General features: G+C 39.3%; 1 protein-coding gene and 1 long non-coding RNA gene across 8 annotated transcripts in view; one reads left to right on the top strand and one right to left on the bottom strand.

Annotated features, from left to right (window-relative positions):
* Nucleotides 1-14905, top strand: part of Cntnap5a (contactin associated protein-like 5A) — a 1008100-nt gene that overhangs the window by 226758 nt on the left and 766437 nt on the right. For all 5 annotated transcript variants that reach the window (XR_005492234.2, XR_005492233.2, XM_039090650.2 and 2 more), the window contains exon 2: nt 14613-14717. Coding sequence is in view for 3 of the 5 variants with exons in the window: in XM_039090650.2 (XP_038946578.1) it covers nt 14613-14717 (105 nt within the window). In the remaining 2 variants the exon portion in view is untranslated. The remainder of the gene's footprint in view (nt 1-14612; nt 14718-14905) is intronic.
* Nucleotides 1-14905, bottom strand: part of LOC108352511 (uncharacterized) — a 203153-nt gene that overhangs the window by 25714 nt on the left and 162534 nt on the right. The window lies entirely within an intron of this gene.

The following is a 14905-nucleotide window of genomic DNA, read 5'->3' on the forward strand; positions in this document are numbered from 1 at the left end:
CTTGTTTGGTTGATTTTAGATTCTTCTGTTTCTCTTCTAAATTGATGACTTTATTACGCATGCTGTGAGTTGATTTCTTTTCTTTATTCATCTAGTTCTTTACTTTCCATTCAGATCAGTGGAAGTGAGCTTTCATGTTCACTGTTCTTTCAGTATTTTTGTATTGTAATTGAGCAAGCATGATATTTTGAGGATGTAATTTTGCCTTGCTTTGTCACATCATGTGTCATTCTATGTTGAGGTTTGTTCCTGGTTTTGTAGGGAAGTTCTGCCTGTTTTATTTGAGGAGATTGGTAGTGCAAGCCTTTTAAGTATCAGCAGCCAATGGCACTCCGAATAGAAAACAGTGAGAGCAATACAACTAAATAGAACACAATCTAGAAATAAATTAAAACCCAGAACATTTGCCGGCAGGTGGAATGGAACAAAAAATATTTAAAATGTTTTGCCTTGTATTGTCAACTTAAATTTTTATTTTATTGGAGTTAAATATGAAAATAGTAAATGAATAAAATAAAGGAAGAAACACAAAAGGGGTAAAGCAAAGGAGGAAACAATGAGATTAAGTAAAAGAAAAGAAAGGAGAACATTAGATTACAATTTCTGCAAGAGGAGAGAAAGGAGCAAGAGAAAATTAAAGTAATTAATGGTCTGAAAAGTAGCTGAATAAACAGAGCTTGTCATTCAGGGAAGAAAAAAATTTTCTGGTTCCTCTAACATGTGTATATGGTGGAGGCAAGAGAAGCCCTGGAGTAAATAGTTCACTTATTTAATCTGTTTCGGTGCCTGGACTGGATGAATGTCAGGTCTCCATCAGAGCTGCCATCCTGTTATTAACATCCCTTCTTTGTGTACCATGACCCTCTGCTGCCTAAACCTAGCTTTGCAGTCCTTTTGGGCTGAACAGGTTCTCACTCTCTTCCATTTCCTGAATTATGGATCCTAGAACAGCTAGTGTTCCAGGTAAAGGGCAACACCCATGTACACTGGGCCTGAGAAAAGCAGCCGGTGCTGAGAAGCGTTGCAGTAAATATTATTTAAAAAGGCAGAACCTTTTATCCCATGCTAGAGCCAGCAACAAACGACCACATGGCTCTGTGGAATTCTTTTATCTTAGGGGCTCCATGCTTCCACCAAGTACTCTCAGACCCAGGTAGTCTGCAAGCCTTTCCAGAGTGATACCTTGGCACACTGGTCCCTAGAGTTAGCACCGGAGAGCCATGTGGAACTAACTATAATAATCTCTGGCTAGTATCTCATATATGGAACTAACCATAATTTATCTCTGGTTATATCTCTCCTGGCAGCTCTCTGCTAGCCATGAACTCTCTGTTTTCAACTACCTGGTAAAATCAGGGCTCTAGAAGTCCAGCGTGGACTCACTTATCATAGCTCCATGCCATGAGTTCTGCTCACACTCCCAACAACTGCCCCTGGTAGTCAAAACATAAATACCCAACTACCCAGTGAAATCATGACTCAATAAACTATAACTCAACAATCATGTTTATATGAAATCTACAATACATCCACATAATAAACTCTCAACCAATTGATAAAGATATATACTGCCCAACTAGATAAGATAAACTGACCTATAGAAATCCATTACTTAAGAAATATTCATAACAACCTCTATGCCTATGTAGAGATGCCTGGCGAGGATCCTTTATATCTGCCGATCATGTTGCTTACTTTTCTTCTTTCTGTTCTTCCCTCTCCTTCTAAAACTTCTTTTCCCACCACCCTTCCTTCTCGTGCAATGACAGGCCTCATTTTTTCTTGCTTCTGCCTTCACCTGCATAAGGACATCAACTTACAGAGATGCATACAAGCAGATCAATCCTCATGATGGGATGAAGCTACAGGAGTTAGGCATTTAAATGAGCTTTAGAGTACCCCGTCTATTATCCATAAGCTGTGTGACAGACAGATGGCTCCAGAAGTCTTAACACAAACTGATGACTGAGGACTATCCAAATTTAAGCTATACATACGTGATGGGTTCAGCTGCTCTGAATTTAGGTCACCAGACTAGTCATCCTATCCATCATTAACTAAGCTAAACTATCCTCAACTAGTTTCTAACTATGCTTATTGCCAGGGTTTATAAACGTGATATTTTAAGCTGATTACATTTGTTATTTAGCACTTACATGCAAACATGCATAGACATACACACCTGCTTGTATGCACATGCACATTCAAATGCAAATACACACATACAAACTCCATTGTTTGTTCTCATCTCTCACTTCTATTTCTCTCCTGGTCCTCTCATCTCATTCCCTAGACTTCCTTTTTTCCCATTTGTGTTCATTTTTGTTTGTTTTGTGATCCATTGTTACTATCCAAGACTACCTGTTTGACCGTAAGTTTGAAACTATACATTGGATCCTAGTGGGTTGACAGTTACCTTACATAGTTAAAGACAGTGTCTGTTGCTCCTTAAGAGTTCATCAGTAGCATGTGTACATTTTGTCATGTGGAATACCCTCTTCACTCCTTCCAGAACTCAGTACTTCTCACAGCATGTTGATGATTGTACTTTGTTATTTTTTATCATTTTTACTTCTCCAAGCATACATCAGTCTATTTTTATTTAAATCAGTTTAGTTTGACTTTGTGATTTGCATACAAAGTAGCATATTTCTATAGGGTGTTTTCAGGTAGACCCTGTTTTCATTGATCATTTCTCTAATGCCTATGCCTCTCCCCCAATCTCCCAGGCACCATCTCCACTTGAACCATAAAAACACCTCTACTTTCCTATCATATATGTTCTCTTATTATCCCCACTTCCCATCCCAAACAGGTCAGTATTAATGAATAGAATACTTGGCAAATGAAGGTTGACGTCCTCTTTGAGAAAGCAAGAGTAATTGAATGAAACTCTGTCCCATTGATGCCCATTACACAACAAGAGTGTGGTCTTGTAATTCTATTTCCAACAGAGATACCTGACTTACCTTTCAGATCAGGCTTCTTGTTCCCTGGCCTCTAATTCTAACACTGCTGTAGAGAAGTATGCTTCCTATGCTGAGAATGTGTTTTTGCTGAGTCACACTGTTCTGAACACTTCTCAGGAGAGAATCTGTCACAACCCTGTGGTATCTAATACTTTTCCAATCATTTTCTTTTAGAATAGAGGGTATTCCTGGAAGTTGTGATCTTTTCACTCACCAGGTCACACAGAGTCAGTCTCTAACATTACATCTTAGAAAATATACTCAACAAAATCTGAAAGAAACTTCTGCGTTCAATCTAGCCATTGACAAATTAGACTTTTAGTACAGAAATAGAAGACATAAAGTAAAACAGATTACAGAGAACAAAATTAATTATCTTGGAATGAAAACAAAAGTCAACAACAATCAACAGGTCTTCTAGACATGACAGAACTTTTGAACACCTCATCTTCCTGCAACTGTAGCTAACTGAACAAGACCTTCACAAAAGTAAGCCAGTCAAAATTCCAGCAAAATTATTGTGGAGCTCCCAAGGCTCCACCCCTATTAGAGAAGATATTGCTAGTTGCTAGCTCTTAAGAGTCAGAGAGTCAATTTCACCTGAGAACAGTTTCATTCTGTATTCTTGCTTCAGTGATGGCAACTAACCCACAGGAATATGGAATGCACTAATTGGACTACAGTTTAGAAAAAATAACCAGATACAAATTGGATATGACCTTGAATGGTAGTATAGAGAATCACCTTAGGTGGTAAACAGCAATGAATAGATATGATAATATACATCGTATAGAACATTCAAAGGAAAATAAAATAAAATCAACAGCAGAAAGAGAGCAAAATTGGGTGGTGGTGTGGAATGCAATAAGAAAGCAATTTATGACTGGAAACGTGGTATATTCAGGGGCAATCTAAGAAAGAAAGAATTAAATTCACACAAGGTATTCAGTCCACCAGGCTAAGTTACCACTATAGTGTTGAAGAACAGGTTCAAGACAGACAATGTACAAAGACTCCACTTGGCCATCATTTCAAGTTCACAACAAAAAGAAAGCAAGGGAGAGAGAGAGAGAGAGAGAGAGAGAGAGCGAGAGAGAGAGAGAGAGAGAGAGAGAGAGAGAGCCACATCTTTCTTTATTCATTCTTTGGCTGAAGGACATCTGGGTTGTTCCAGCTTCTAGCTATTATAAATAAAGTTGATATGCACATAGTTGAGCAAGTGTCCTCATATAATGGACGAGCTTTGGATATATACTCAGGAGTGGTAAAGCTTGGACTTGAGATAGAACTATTTCTAATCTTGTAAGCAACCAACAAAATGATTTCCACAGTGGTTGTACAAGTTTGCATTCCCACCAGCAGTGAAGTAGTGTTGCCCTTGTTATGTGACTTTCTCAGAATGTGTTATTTTTAAATTTTTGGTCTTCGATATTCTGATGGGTGCAAGGTGGAATTAAGTGTAGTGGTAAATATTAAAAAAGAATCTACCAACCCATGTGAGTGCCAGTTCTACAGAGCCACATGTAACCTGCAGGGTATTTTCACCTTAGTTAGCAAAGCATCTCAAACTTACTCAATCTGTTCCCACTCTCCATCCCACACTGCTGCCAGCTAGTCAGCTACTCTCTGAGCCCAGAAGCAGTCCTCTTGTGACTCTGCCTACATTCCCAGCATCTGCACACTGAGATTAAAGTCCCAACTTGCAGTAACTCATTAATATCAAAATTCAATGAGCTTGTAATTTATCAATCAAATAAATCTTAAGTTCTCATTTCACAAAACTTCTATACAAGAAACTCTAAACCAATTAATAATGATATGAGCTGCCTACCTAGATAAGACAAATTGTCCTGAAATAACCCATCTGCTATATGATTTTCATAGCTACCTGTGGCCATTTAAGGCCACACAGACCTGGGTGGTCCTTCTTTGCCTCAATCTTGATTTCTTCCTATTTCTCTTCTTTCTCTCCTCCCTCCAATTTCTTTGCGACCTTACTTTTTCCCTGACCAGTCATAGGCCTTGCATTAGCTTGTGTCTGCCTCCACCTGCATACAGTCCACAATCTACATTTAAGGATCATTTTAGTAATCTGGGCTTCTTTAAGGACTAAAGACATTAAACATGTTTTTATGTGTTTGAAGACTATTTGGGATTCCTCTGTTAAAAACTCTGTTTAGATTTATACTCCATTTTTAATTGGGTTATTTAGATTGTTGGTGTCTAACTTCTTTTTTTTTCGGAGCTGGGGACCAAACCCAGGACCTTGTGCTTCCTAGGCAAGCGCTCTACCACTGAGCTAAATCCCTAGCCCCATATATTTTTAATATTAGCCCTCTGTCAGATGGAAGTTTATTGAAGATCTTCTCCCAAACTGTCGGTGGTCATTTTATCCTGAAAACAGTGTTCTTTGACATGCAGACATTTTCTGTTTCATGTGATCCCATTTATTATTTACTGACTATAATGTGTAAGCCATTGGTGTCCTGTTCAGGAAATTTTCCCCTAGTCCCCACTTTTTTTTCATTTTTTTTATTAACTTGAGTATTTCTTATTTACATTTCGAGTGTTATTCCCTTTCCCAGTTTCCGGGCCAACATCCTCCTAAACCCTCTCCCTCCCCTTCTTTATGGGTGTTCCCCTCCCAATCCTCCCCCCATTGCCGCCCTGACCCCAAAAATCACGGTCACGGGGGTTCAGTTTTAGCAGGACCAAGGGCTTCCCCTTCAACTGGTGATCTTACTAGGATAGTCATTGCTACCTATGAGATCAGAGTCCAGGGTCAGTCCATGTATAATCTTTAGGGAGTGCCTTAGCCGTGGAAACTGGTTGCTTGGCATTGTTGTTCATAAGGGGTCTCAAGCCCATTCAAGCTCTTCCAGTTCTTTCTCTGATTCCTTCAACGGGGGTTCTATTCTCAGTTCAGTAGTTTGCTGCTGGCATTTGCCCCTGTATTTGCTGTATTCTGGCTGTGTCTCTCAGGAGAGATCTACATCCAGATCCTGTCTGCCTGCACTTCTTTGCTTCATCCTTCCTGTCTAATTGTTTGGCTGTATATTTATGGGCCCCATGTAGGGCAGGCTCTGAATGGGTGTTCCTTCTGTGTCTGTTATAATCTTTGCATCTCTATTCCCTGCCAAGGGTATTATTGTTCCCCTTATAAAAAAAGAGTGAAGCATTCACATTTTGGTCATCTGTCTTGAGTTTCATTTGTTCTAGGCATCTAGGGTAATTCAAGCATTTGGGCTAATAGCCACTTATCAATGAGTGCATACCATGTGTGTTTTTCTGTGATTGGGTTACCTCACTCTGGATGATATTTTCCAGTTCCGACCATTTGCCTATGAATTTCATAAATTCATTGTTTTGGATAGCTGAGTAATATTCCATTGTGTAGATGTACCACATTTTCTGTATCCATTCCTCAGTTGAAGGGCATCTGGGTTCTTTCCAGTTTCTGGCTATTATAAATAAGGCTGAGATGAACATAGTGAAGCACATGTCTTTTTTATGTGTTGGGGCATCTTTTGGGTATATATGCCCAAGAGAGGTATAGCTGGATCCTCAGGCAGCTCAATGTCCAATTTCTGAGGAACCTCCAGACTGATTTCCAGAATGGTTGTACCAGTCTGCAATCCCACCAACAATGGAGGAATGTTCCTCTTTCTCCACATCCTCGCCAGCATCTGCTGTCACCTGATTTTTTGATCTTAGCCATTCTCACTGGTTTGAGGTGAAATCTCAGGGTTGTTTTGATTTGCATTTCCCTTATGACTAAAGATGTTGAACATTTTTTTAGGTGTTTCTCAGCCATTCAGCACTCCTCATCTGTGAATTCTTTGTTTACTTCTGAACCCCACTTTTTAATAGAGTTATTTGACTCCCTGCGGTCTAACTTCTTGAGTTCTTTGTATATTTTGGATATAAGGCCTCTATCTGTTGTAGGATTGGTAAAGATTTTTTCCCAATCTGTTGGTTGCCATTTTGTCCTAACCACAGTGTCCTTTGCCTTACAGAATCTTTGCAGTTTTATGAGATCCCATTTGTCTACTCTTGATCTTAGAGCATAAGCCATTGGTGCTTCGTTCAGGAAATTTTTTCCAGTGCCCATGTGTTCGAGATGCTTCGCCACATTTTCTTCTATAAGTTTGAGTGTATCTGGTTCGATGTGGATGTCCTTGATCCACTTGGACTTAAGCTATGTACAGGGTGATAAGCATGGATTGTTTTGCATTCTTCTACATGTTGACCTCCAGTTGAACCAGCACCATTTGCTGAAAATGCTACCTTTCTTCCATTGGATGGTTTTGTCTCCTTTGTCAAAAGTCAAGTGACCATAGGTGTGTAGGTTTATTTCTGGGTATATAATTCTATTCCATTGGTATATCTGTCTGTCTCTGTACCAATACCATGCAGTTTTTATCACTATTGCTCTGTAATACTGCTTGAGTTCAGGGATAGTGATTCCCCCTGAAGTCCTTTTATAGTTGAGGATAGTTTTAGGTATCCTGGGTTTTTTTTTTATTCCAGATGAATTTGCAAATTGTTCTGTCTAACTCTTTGAAGAATTGGATTGGTATTTTGATGGGGATTGCATTGAATCTGTAGATTGCTTTTGGTAAAATGTCCATTTTTACTATATTAATCCTGCTGATCCATGAACATGGGATATCTTTCCATCTTCTGTGGTCTTCTTTAATTTCTTTCTTCAGAGTCTTTTACCTGCTTGGTTAAAGTTACACCAAGGTACTTTATATAATTTGGGACTATTATGAAGGATGTCCTTTCCCTAATTTCTTTCTGGGCTCGTTTCTCTTTTGTGTAGAGGAAGACTACTGATTTATTTGAGTTAATTTTCTACCCAGCCCCTTTGCTGAAGTTGTTTATTAGCTTTAGTAGTTCTCTGGTGGAACTTTTGGGATCACTTAAATATACTATCATATCATCTGCAAATATTGATACTTTAACTTCTTCTTTTCCAATCTGTATCCGTTTGATCTCCTTTTGTTGTCTGATTGCTCTGGCTAGAAATTCAAGTACTATATTGAATAAGTAGGGAGAGAGTGGGCAGCCTTGTCTAGTCCTTGATTTTAGTGGGATTGCTTCAAGTTTCTCTCCATTTAGTTTAATGTTAGCACTGGTTTGCTGTATATGGCTTCTACTATGTTTAGGTATGGGCCTTGAGTTACTATTCTTTCCAGGATTTTATAATGAAGGGGTGTTGAATTTTGTCATATGCTTTCTCAACATCTAATGAAATGATCATGTGGTTTTGTTCTTTCAGTTTGTTTATATAATGGATCATGTTGATGGTTTTCCATATAGTAAACCATCCCTGCATGCCTGGGATGAAGCTTACTTGATCCTGGTGATTGTGTTTATGTGCTCTTGGATTCGGTTTGCTAGAATTTTATTGAGTACTTTTGCTTCGATATTCATAAGGGAAATTGGTTTGAAGTTCTCTTTCTTTGTTGGGTCTTTGTGTAGTTTAGGTATAAGAGTAATTGTGGCTTCATAGAAGGAATTTAGTAGTGCTCCACCTGTTTCTGTTTTGTGGACTAGTTTGGATAGTATTGGCATTAGCTCTTCTATGAAGGTCTGACAGAATTCTGCCCTAAACCCGTGTGGACCTGGGCTCTTTTTGGTTGAGAGTCCTTTAATGACTGCTTCTATTTCGTTAGGAGTTATGGGGTTGTTTAAATGGTTTATCTGTTCCTGATTTAACTTCGGTACCTGGTATCTGTCTAGAAAATTGTCCATTTACTGCAGATTTTCAAGTTTTGTTGAATATAGGCTTTGGTAGTAAGATCTGATGATATTTTGAATTTCCTCTGATTCTTTAGTTATGACTTCCTTTTCATTTCTGATTTTTTAATTTTGTCACACTCTCTGTGTCCTCTCATTAGTCTGGCTAAGGGTTTATCTATCTTGTTGATTTTCTCCAAGAACCAACTTTTGGTTCTGTTGATTCTTTCTATGGTCTTTTTTGTTTCTACTTGGCTGATTTCAGCTCTGAGTTTGATTATTTCCTGCCTTCTACTCCACCTGGGTGTATTTGCTTCCTTTTGTTCTAGAGCTCTTAGGTATGCTGTCAAGCTGGTGATATATGCTCTCTCCTGTTTTTTTCTGCAGGCACTCAGAGCTATGAGTTTTCCTCTTAGCACAGCTTTCATTGTTTCCAATAAGTTTGGGTATGTTGTACCTTCATTTTCATTAAATTCTAAGAAGACTTTAATTTCTTTCTTTATTTCTTCCTTGACCAGGTTATCTTTGAGTAGAGCATTGTTCAACTTCCATGTATATGTGGATGTTCTTCCCTATTGTTATTGAAGACCAGCTTTAGGCCATGGTGGTCTTATAGCAAGCATGGGATTATTTGTATCTTTTTGTACCTGATGAGGCCCGTTTTTTGACCAATTATATGGTCAATTTTGGAGAAAGTACCATGAGGTGTTGAGAAGAATGTATATGCTTTTCCTTTAGGGTAGAATGTTCTATAAATATCTCTTAAGTCCATTTGTTTCATGGCTTCTCTTAGTCTTTCTATGTCTCTGTTTAATTTCTGTTTCCATGATCTGTCCATTGATGATAGTGTGGTGTTGAAATCTCCTGCTATTATTGTGTGAGGTGCAATGTGTGTTTTGAGCTTTAGTAAGGTTTCTTTTATGTATGTAGGTGCCCTTATATTTGGGGCATAGATATTTAGTATTGAGAGTTCATATTGGTGGATTTTTCCTTTGATAAATATGAAGTGTCCTTCCTTATCTTTATTTATGACTTTTAGTTGAAAATTGATTTTATTTGATATTAGAATGGCTACTCCAGCCTGCTTCTTCTGACCATTTTCTTGGATAGTTGTTTTCCAGGCTTTCACTCTGACGTAGTGTGGGTCTTTGTCTCTGAGATGTGTTTCTTGTAGGCAGTAGAATGCAGGGTCCTCTTTGCATATCCAATTTGTTAATCTATGTCTTTTTATTGGTTGAGTTGAGACTATTGATGTTGAGAGATAGTAAGGAATAGTGATTATTGCTTCCTGTTTTATTCATATTTGGATGTGAGGTTATGTTTGTGTGCTTTTCTTCTCTTTTTTTTTTTTGCCAAGCCGATTAGTTTCTTGCTTTTTCTAGGGTGTAGCTTGCCTCCTTACATTGGGCTTTACCATTTATTATCCTTTGTAGGTCTTGATTTGTAGAAAGATATTGTGTAAATTTGGTTTTGTCATGGAGTATCTTGGTTTCTCCATCTATGTTAATTGAGAGTTTTGCAGGATACAGTAACCTTGGCTGGTATTTGTGTTCTCTTAGGGTCTGTATGACATCTGTCCAGGATTTTCTGGCTTTCATAGTCTTTGGCGAAAAGTCTTGTGTGATTCTGATAGGTCTGCCTTTATATGTTACTTGATCTTTTTCCCTTACTGCTTTTAATATTCTTTCTTTATTTTGTACACTTAGTGTTTTGACTATTATGTGACAGGAGGAGTTTCTTTTCTGGTCCAATCTATTCGAAGTTCTGTAGGCTTCTTGTATGTCTATGGGTATCTCTTTCTTTAGGTTAGGGAAGTTTTCTTCTATGATTTTGTTGAAGATATTTACTGGTCCTTTGAGCTGGGAGTCTTCACTTTCTTCTTTACCTATTATCCTTAGGTTTGATCTTCTCATTGAGTCCTGGATTTCCTGTATGTTTTGGACCAGTAGCTTTTTCAGCTTTACATTATCTTTGACAGTTGTGTCTATGATTTCTATGGAATCTTCTGCTCCTTAGATTCTCTCTTCTATCTCTTGTATTCTGTTGGTGATGCTTTTGTCTAAGGCTCCTTGTCTCTTCCTTTGGTTTTCTATATCCAGGGTTGTTTCCTTGTGTTCTTTCTTGATTGCTTCTATTTCCATTTTTAATTCCTTCAACTGTTAGCTTGTGTTTTTCTGTAATTCTTTCAGGGATTTTTGTGATTCTTCTCTATAAGCTTCTACTTGTTTTTTATGTTTTCCTGCGTTTCTCTAAGGGAGTTCTTCATGTCTTTCTTGAAGTCCTCCAGCAAGATGATCAAATATGATTTTGAATCTAGATCTTGTTTTTCTGGTATGTTTGGATATTCATTGTTTGCTTTCGTGGGAGTATTGGGCTCCGATGATGCCATGTAGTCTTGGTTTCTGTTGCTTGAGTTCCTGAGCTTCCCACTCGCCATGAGATTACCTCTAGTGTTACTTTGTTCTGCTATTTCTGACAGTGGCTAGACTGTCCTATAAGCCTGTGTGTCAGGAGTGCTGTAGACCTGTTTTCCTGTTTTCTTTAGCCAGTTATGGGAACAGAGTGTTCAGGCATGTAGTTTTTCCTATCTACAGGTCTTCAGCTGTTCCTGTGGGCCTGTGTCCTGAGGTCACCTGGCAAGTCGCTTGGAGCAGAAAAGTTGGTCTTATCTGTAGTCCCGAGGCTCAAGTTTGCTCGTGGGGTGTTGCTTTTGAGCTCTCCTTGAGGGCAGCAACCAGGAGGACCTGTGCTGCCCTTTCCAAGAGCCCCCGTGCACCAGAGTCCCAGATGGTGTTTGGTGTTTTCCTCTGGAGTCAGAAATGTAGGCAGAGTGTAGTCTCTTTTGGCCTCCCAGGCGTGTCTGCCTCTCTGAAGGTTTAGCTCTCCTTCCCACGGGATTTGGGTCTAGAGAACTGTTTTTCTGGTCGGTCCCTTCAGGTTCCGGTGGTGTCTCAGAGAGAGGGTCCTGCTGCTCCTCTGCCCTTAACTAAGGGAACCCAGAGGCCTTATATAGTTTACTCTTGGGCCATGGATGTGGGCAGGGGTGGGCACTGTTGGTGGTCTCTTCGGCTCTGCAGTCTCAGGAGGCCCCACCTGTCCGGGTGGTGTGCTCTCTCTCCTACAGGGTTTGGGAGCAGTCAGCTGCAGGTGGGGATCAGCGAGGTCCGGAATCCCGCCAAAAACCAGGTGGATTAGAATTCTGGAGCCAAAACTGTCAAATGGAAAAAAGATAGCATTTTCAGCAAATGGTGCTGGTTCAACTGGTTGTCAACATATAGAAGAATGCAGATCGATCCATGCTTATCACCCTGTACAAAGCTTAAGTCCAAGTGGATCAAGGACCTCCACATCAAACCAGATACACTCAAACTAATAGAAGAAAAACTAGGGAAGCATCTGGAACACATGGGCACTGGAAAAAATTTCCTGAACAAAACACCAATGGTTTATGCTCTAAGATCAAGAATCGAAAAATAGGATCTCATAAAACTGCAAAGCTTCTGTAAGGCAAAGCACACTGTGGTTAGGACAAAACGGCAACCAACAGATTGGGAAAAGATCTTTACCAATCCTACAACAGATAGAGGCCTTATATCCAAAATAAACAAAGAAATCAAGAAGTTTGACCGCAAGGGGACCAATAACCCTATTAAAACATGGGGTTCATAGCTAAACAAAGAATTCACAGCTGAGGAATGCTGAATGGCTGAGAAACACCTAAATAAATGTTCAACATCTTTAGTCATAAGGGAAATGCAAATCAAAACAATCCTGGATTTCACCTCAAACCAGTGAGAATGGCTAAGATCAAAAAATCAGGTGACAGCAGATGCTGGCGAGGATGTGGAGAAAGAGGAACATTCCTCCATTGTTGATGGGATTGCAGACTGGTACAACCATTCTGGAAATCAGTCTGGAGGTTCCTCAGAAATTGGACATTGAGCTGCCTGAGGATCCAGCTATACCTCTCTTGGGCATATATACCCAAAAGATGCCCCAACACATAAAAAAGACATGTGCTTCACTATGTTCATCTCAGCCTTATTTATAATAGCCAGAAACTAGAAAGAACCCAGATGCCCTTCAACTGAGGAATGGATACAGAAAATGTGGTACATCTACACAATGGAATATTACTCAGCTATCCAAAACAATGAATTTATGAAATTCATAGGCAAATGGTCGGAACTGGAAAATATCATCCAGAGTGAGGTAACACAATCACAGAAAAACACACATGGTATGCACTCATTGATAAGTGGCTACTATCCCAAATGCTTGAATTACCCTAGATGCCTAGAACAAATGAAACTCAAGACGGATGATCAAAATGTTATTGCTTCACTCCTTCTTTGAAAGGGGAACAGGAATACCCTTGGCAGGGAATAGAGATGCAAAGATTAAAACAGACACAGAAGGAACACCCATTCAGAGCCTGACCCACATGTGGCCCATACATATACAGCCATCCAATTAGACAAGATGGATGAAACAAAGAAATGCATGCAGGCTGGAGCCGGATGTAGATCACTCCTGAGAGACACAGCCAGAATACAGCAAATACAGGGGCGAATGCCAGCAGCAAACCACTGAACTGAGAATAGGACCCCCGTTGAAGGAATCAGAGAAAGAACTGGAAGAGCTTGAAGTGGCTTGAGACCCCATATGTACAACAATGCCAAGAACCAGAGCTTCCAGGGACTAAGCCACTACCTAAAGACTATACATGGACTGACCCTGAACTCTGACCTCATAGGTAGCAATGAATATCCTAGTAAGAGCACCAGTGGAAGGGGAAGCCCTGGGTCCTGCTAAGACTGAACCCCCAGTGAACTAGATTGTTGGGGGGAGGGCGGCAATGGGGGGAGGATTGGGATGGGAACACCCATCAAGAATGGGAGGGGGAGGGATTAGGGGGATGTTTGCCCGGAAACCGGGAAAAGGAATAACACTCGAAATGTATATAAGAAATACTGAAGTTAATAAAAAAATAAAAAAAAAAAGAATTCTGATATCACAATAACAATAAGTAGGAAGTGCAACACTCTGAGTCATTATGTGACCAAAGAAACAAGGATGAGAAACTGCATTTCTAAAATACTAGATCAACAATGAGAGTGAAGCTTTCAAAGATCCGGCCTTTTAGTTTGGGTGCATGGCAATTAAATTTCAATGAAAACTTTGGTGTGTTCCAACTGTTCAATATATATTATGAAGACCAAGCCAGTGGCTGTGGATTAATGTGAACTTGGAGGGACATATCTCTGATGTAAAGACATGTAGTTGTCTATGCCCTCATCTTGTTTATTACTATCAAAAGCCTTTATAGAGTACCTCACTGGGGAAAACTAGAAATAAATCTGGGACTATTCTCTTTTATTTCCTCTAATGTAAGTGAGTACATCTGTAAGTACCCCATTTCCTACTTGCTCATATACAAGTAGTAGTTACAAATTCAAGTTTATCCTATTTTGATGGACATAATTATTGCAAAGGCTTTAGGAACCTGAAGATGGGAGAATAAATGAAACCTTATAAAAGTCTCCTTTCTCATAGGCTAAACATGGACATGTTGTGAGGTTTTGCTCAAATTAACAAAAGAACTATAAGGATAGGTAGGTGGGCTATTAACTTAGCCAAATATTCCTCAGTGCTTTTGGTTATGGTATTAACTAGTGATGTGAACTTGAACCTCTTCATCCTTCATTTCCACATCAATGAAAGGAAGTCATAACATGTTTGAGGATTATAAGTAAATGCAAATACAAACACTGAAAAATAGTTTCCAACCTTTTCCACAGCATATGGTTAATAAAAGAGTGTACGTGTAAGTTCCCTCTTTGTAAAATTTTTCTTGCTTTTTGAGTCTGACCTTTCCTGCTCTCCCCACTTTTTCAGACAACTGTGATGACCCACTGGCCTCCTTCTTCTCACCCATGACTTTCTCCAGTTCCTTAGATCTCACTGGAAGTTACAGCTCAGCTCAACTGAACTGGAAAATGGGTAAGTATAGTGAATAAGCCTGAAATTCAAGTGTTAGATGAAGGCATTATAAGTGCTAAAGAGAGGGGAAGTGTTCTGTCTAAATAGAAGCCACATCCAAAGGATGTGAAGGAAATCTTTGTGGTTAAGTCTATAGCAAAAATACTTCCCAACATGTAATAGATAGTCAACATGTTCCTCCAACCTAA

Source organism: Rattus norvegicus, chromosome 13 (genome assembly GCF_036323735.1).
Source record: "Rattus norvegicus strain BN/NHsdMcwi chromosome 13, GRCr8, whole genome shotgun sequence".
Taxonomy (NCBI): Eukaryota; Metazoa; Chordata; class Mammalia; order Rodentia; family Muridae; genus Rattus; species Rattus norvegicus.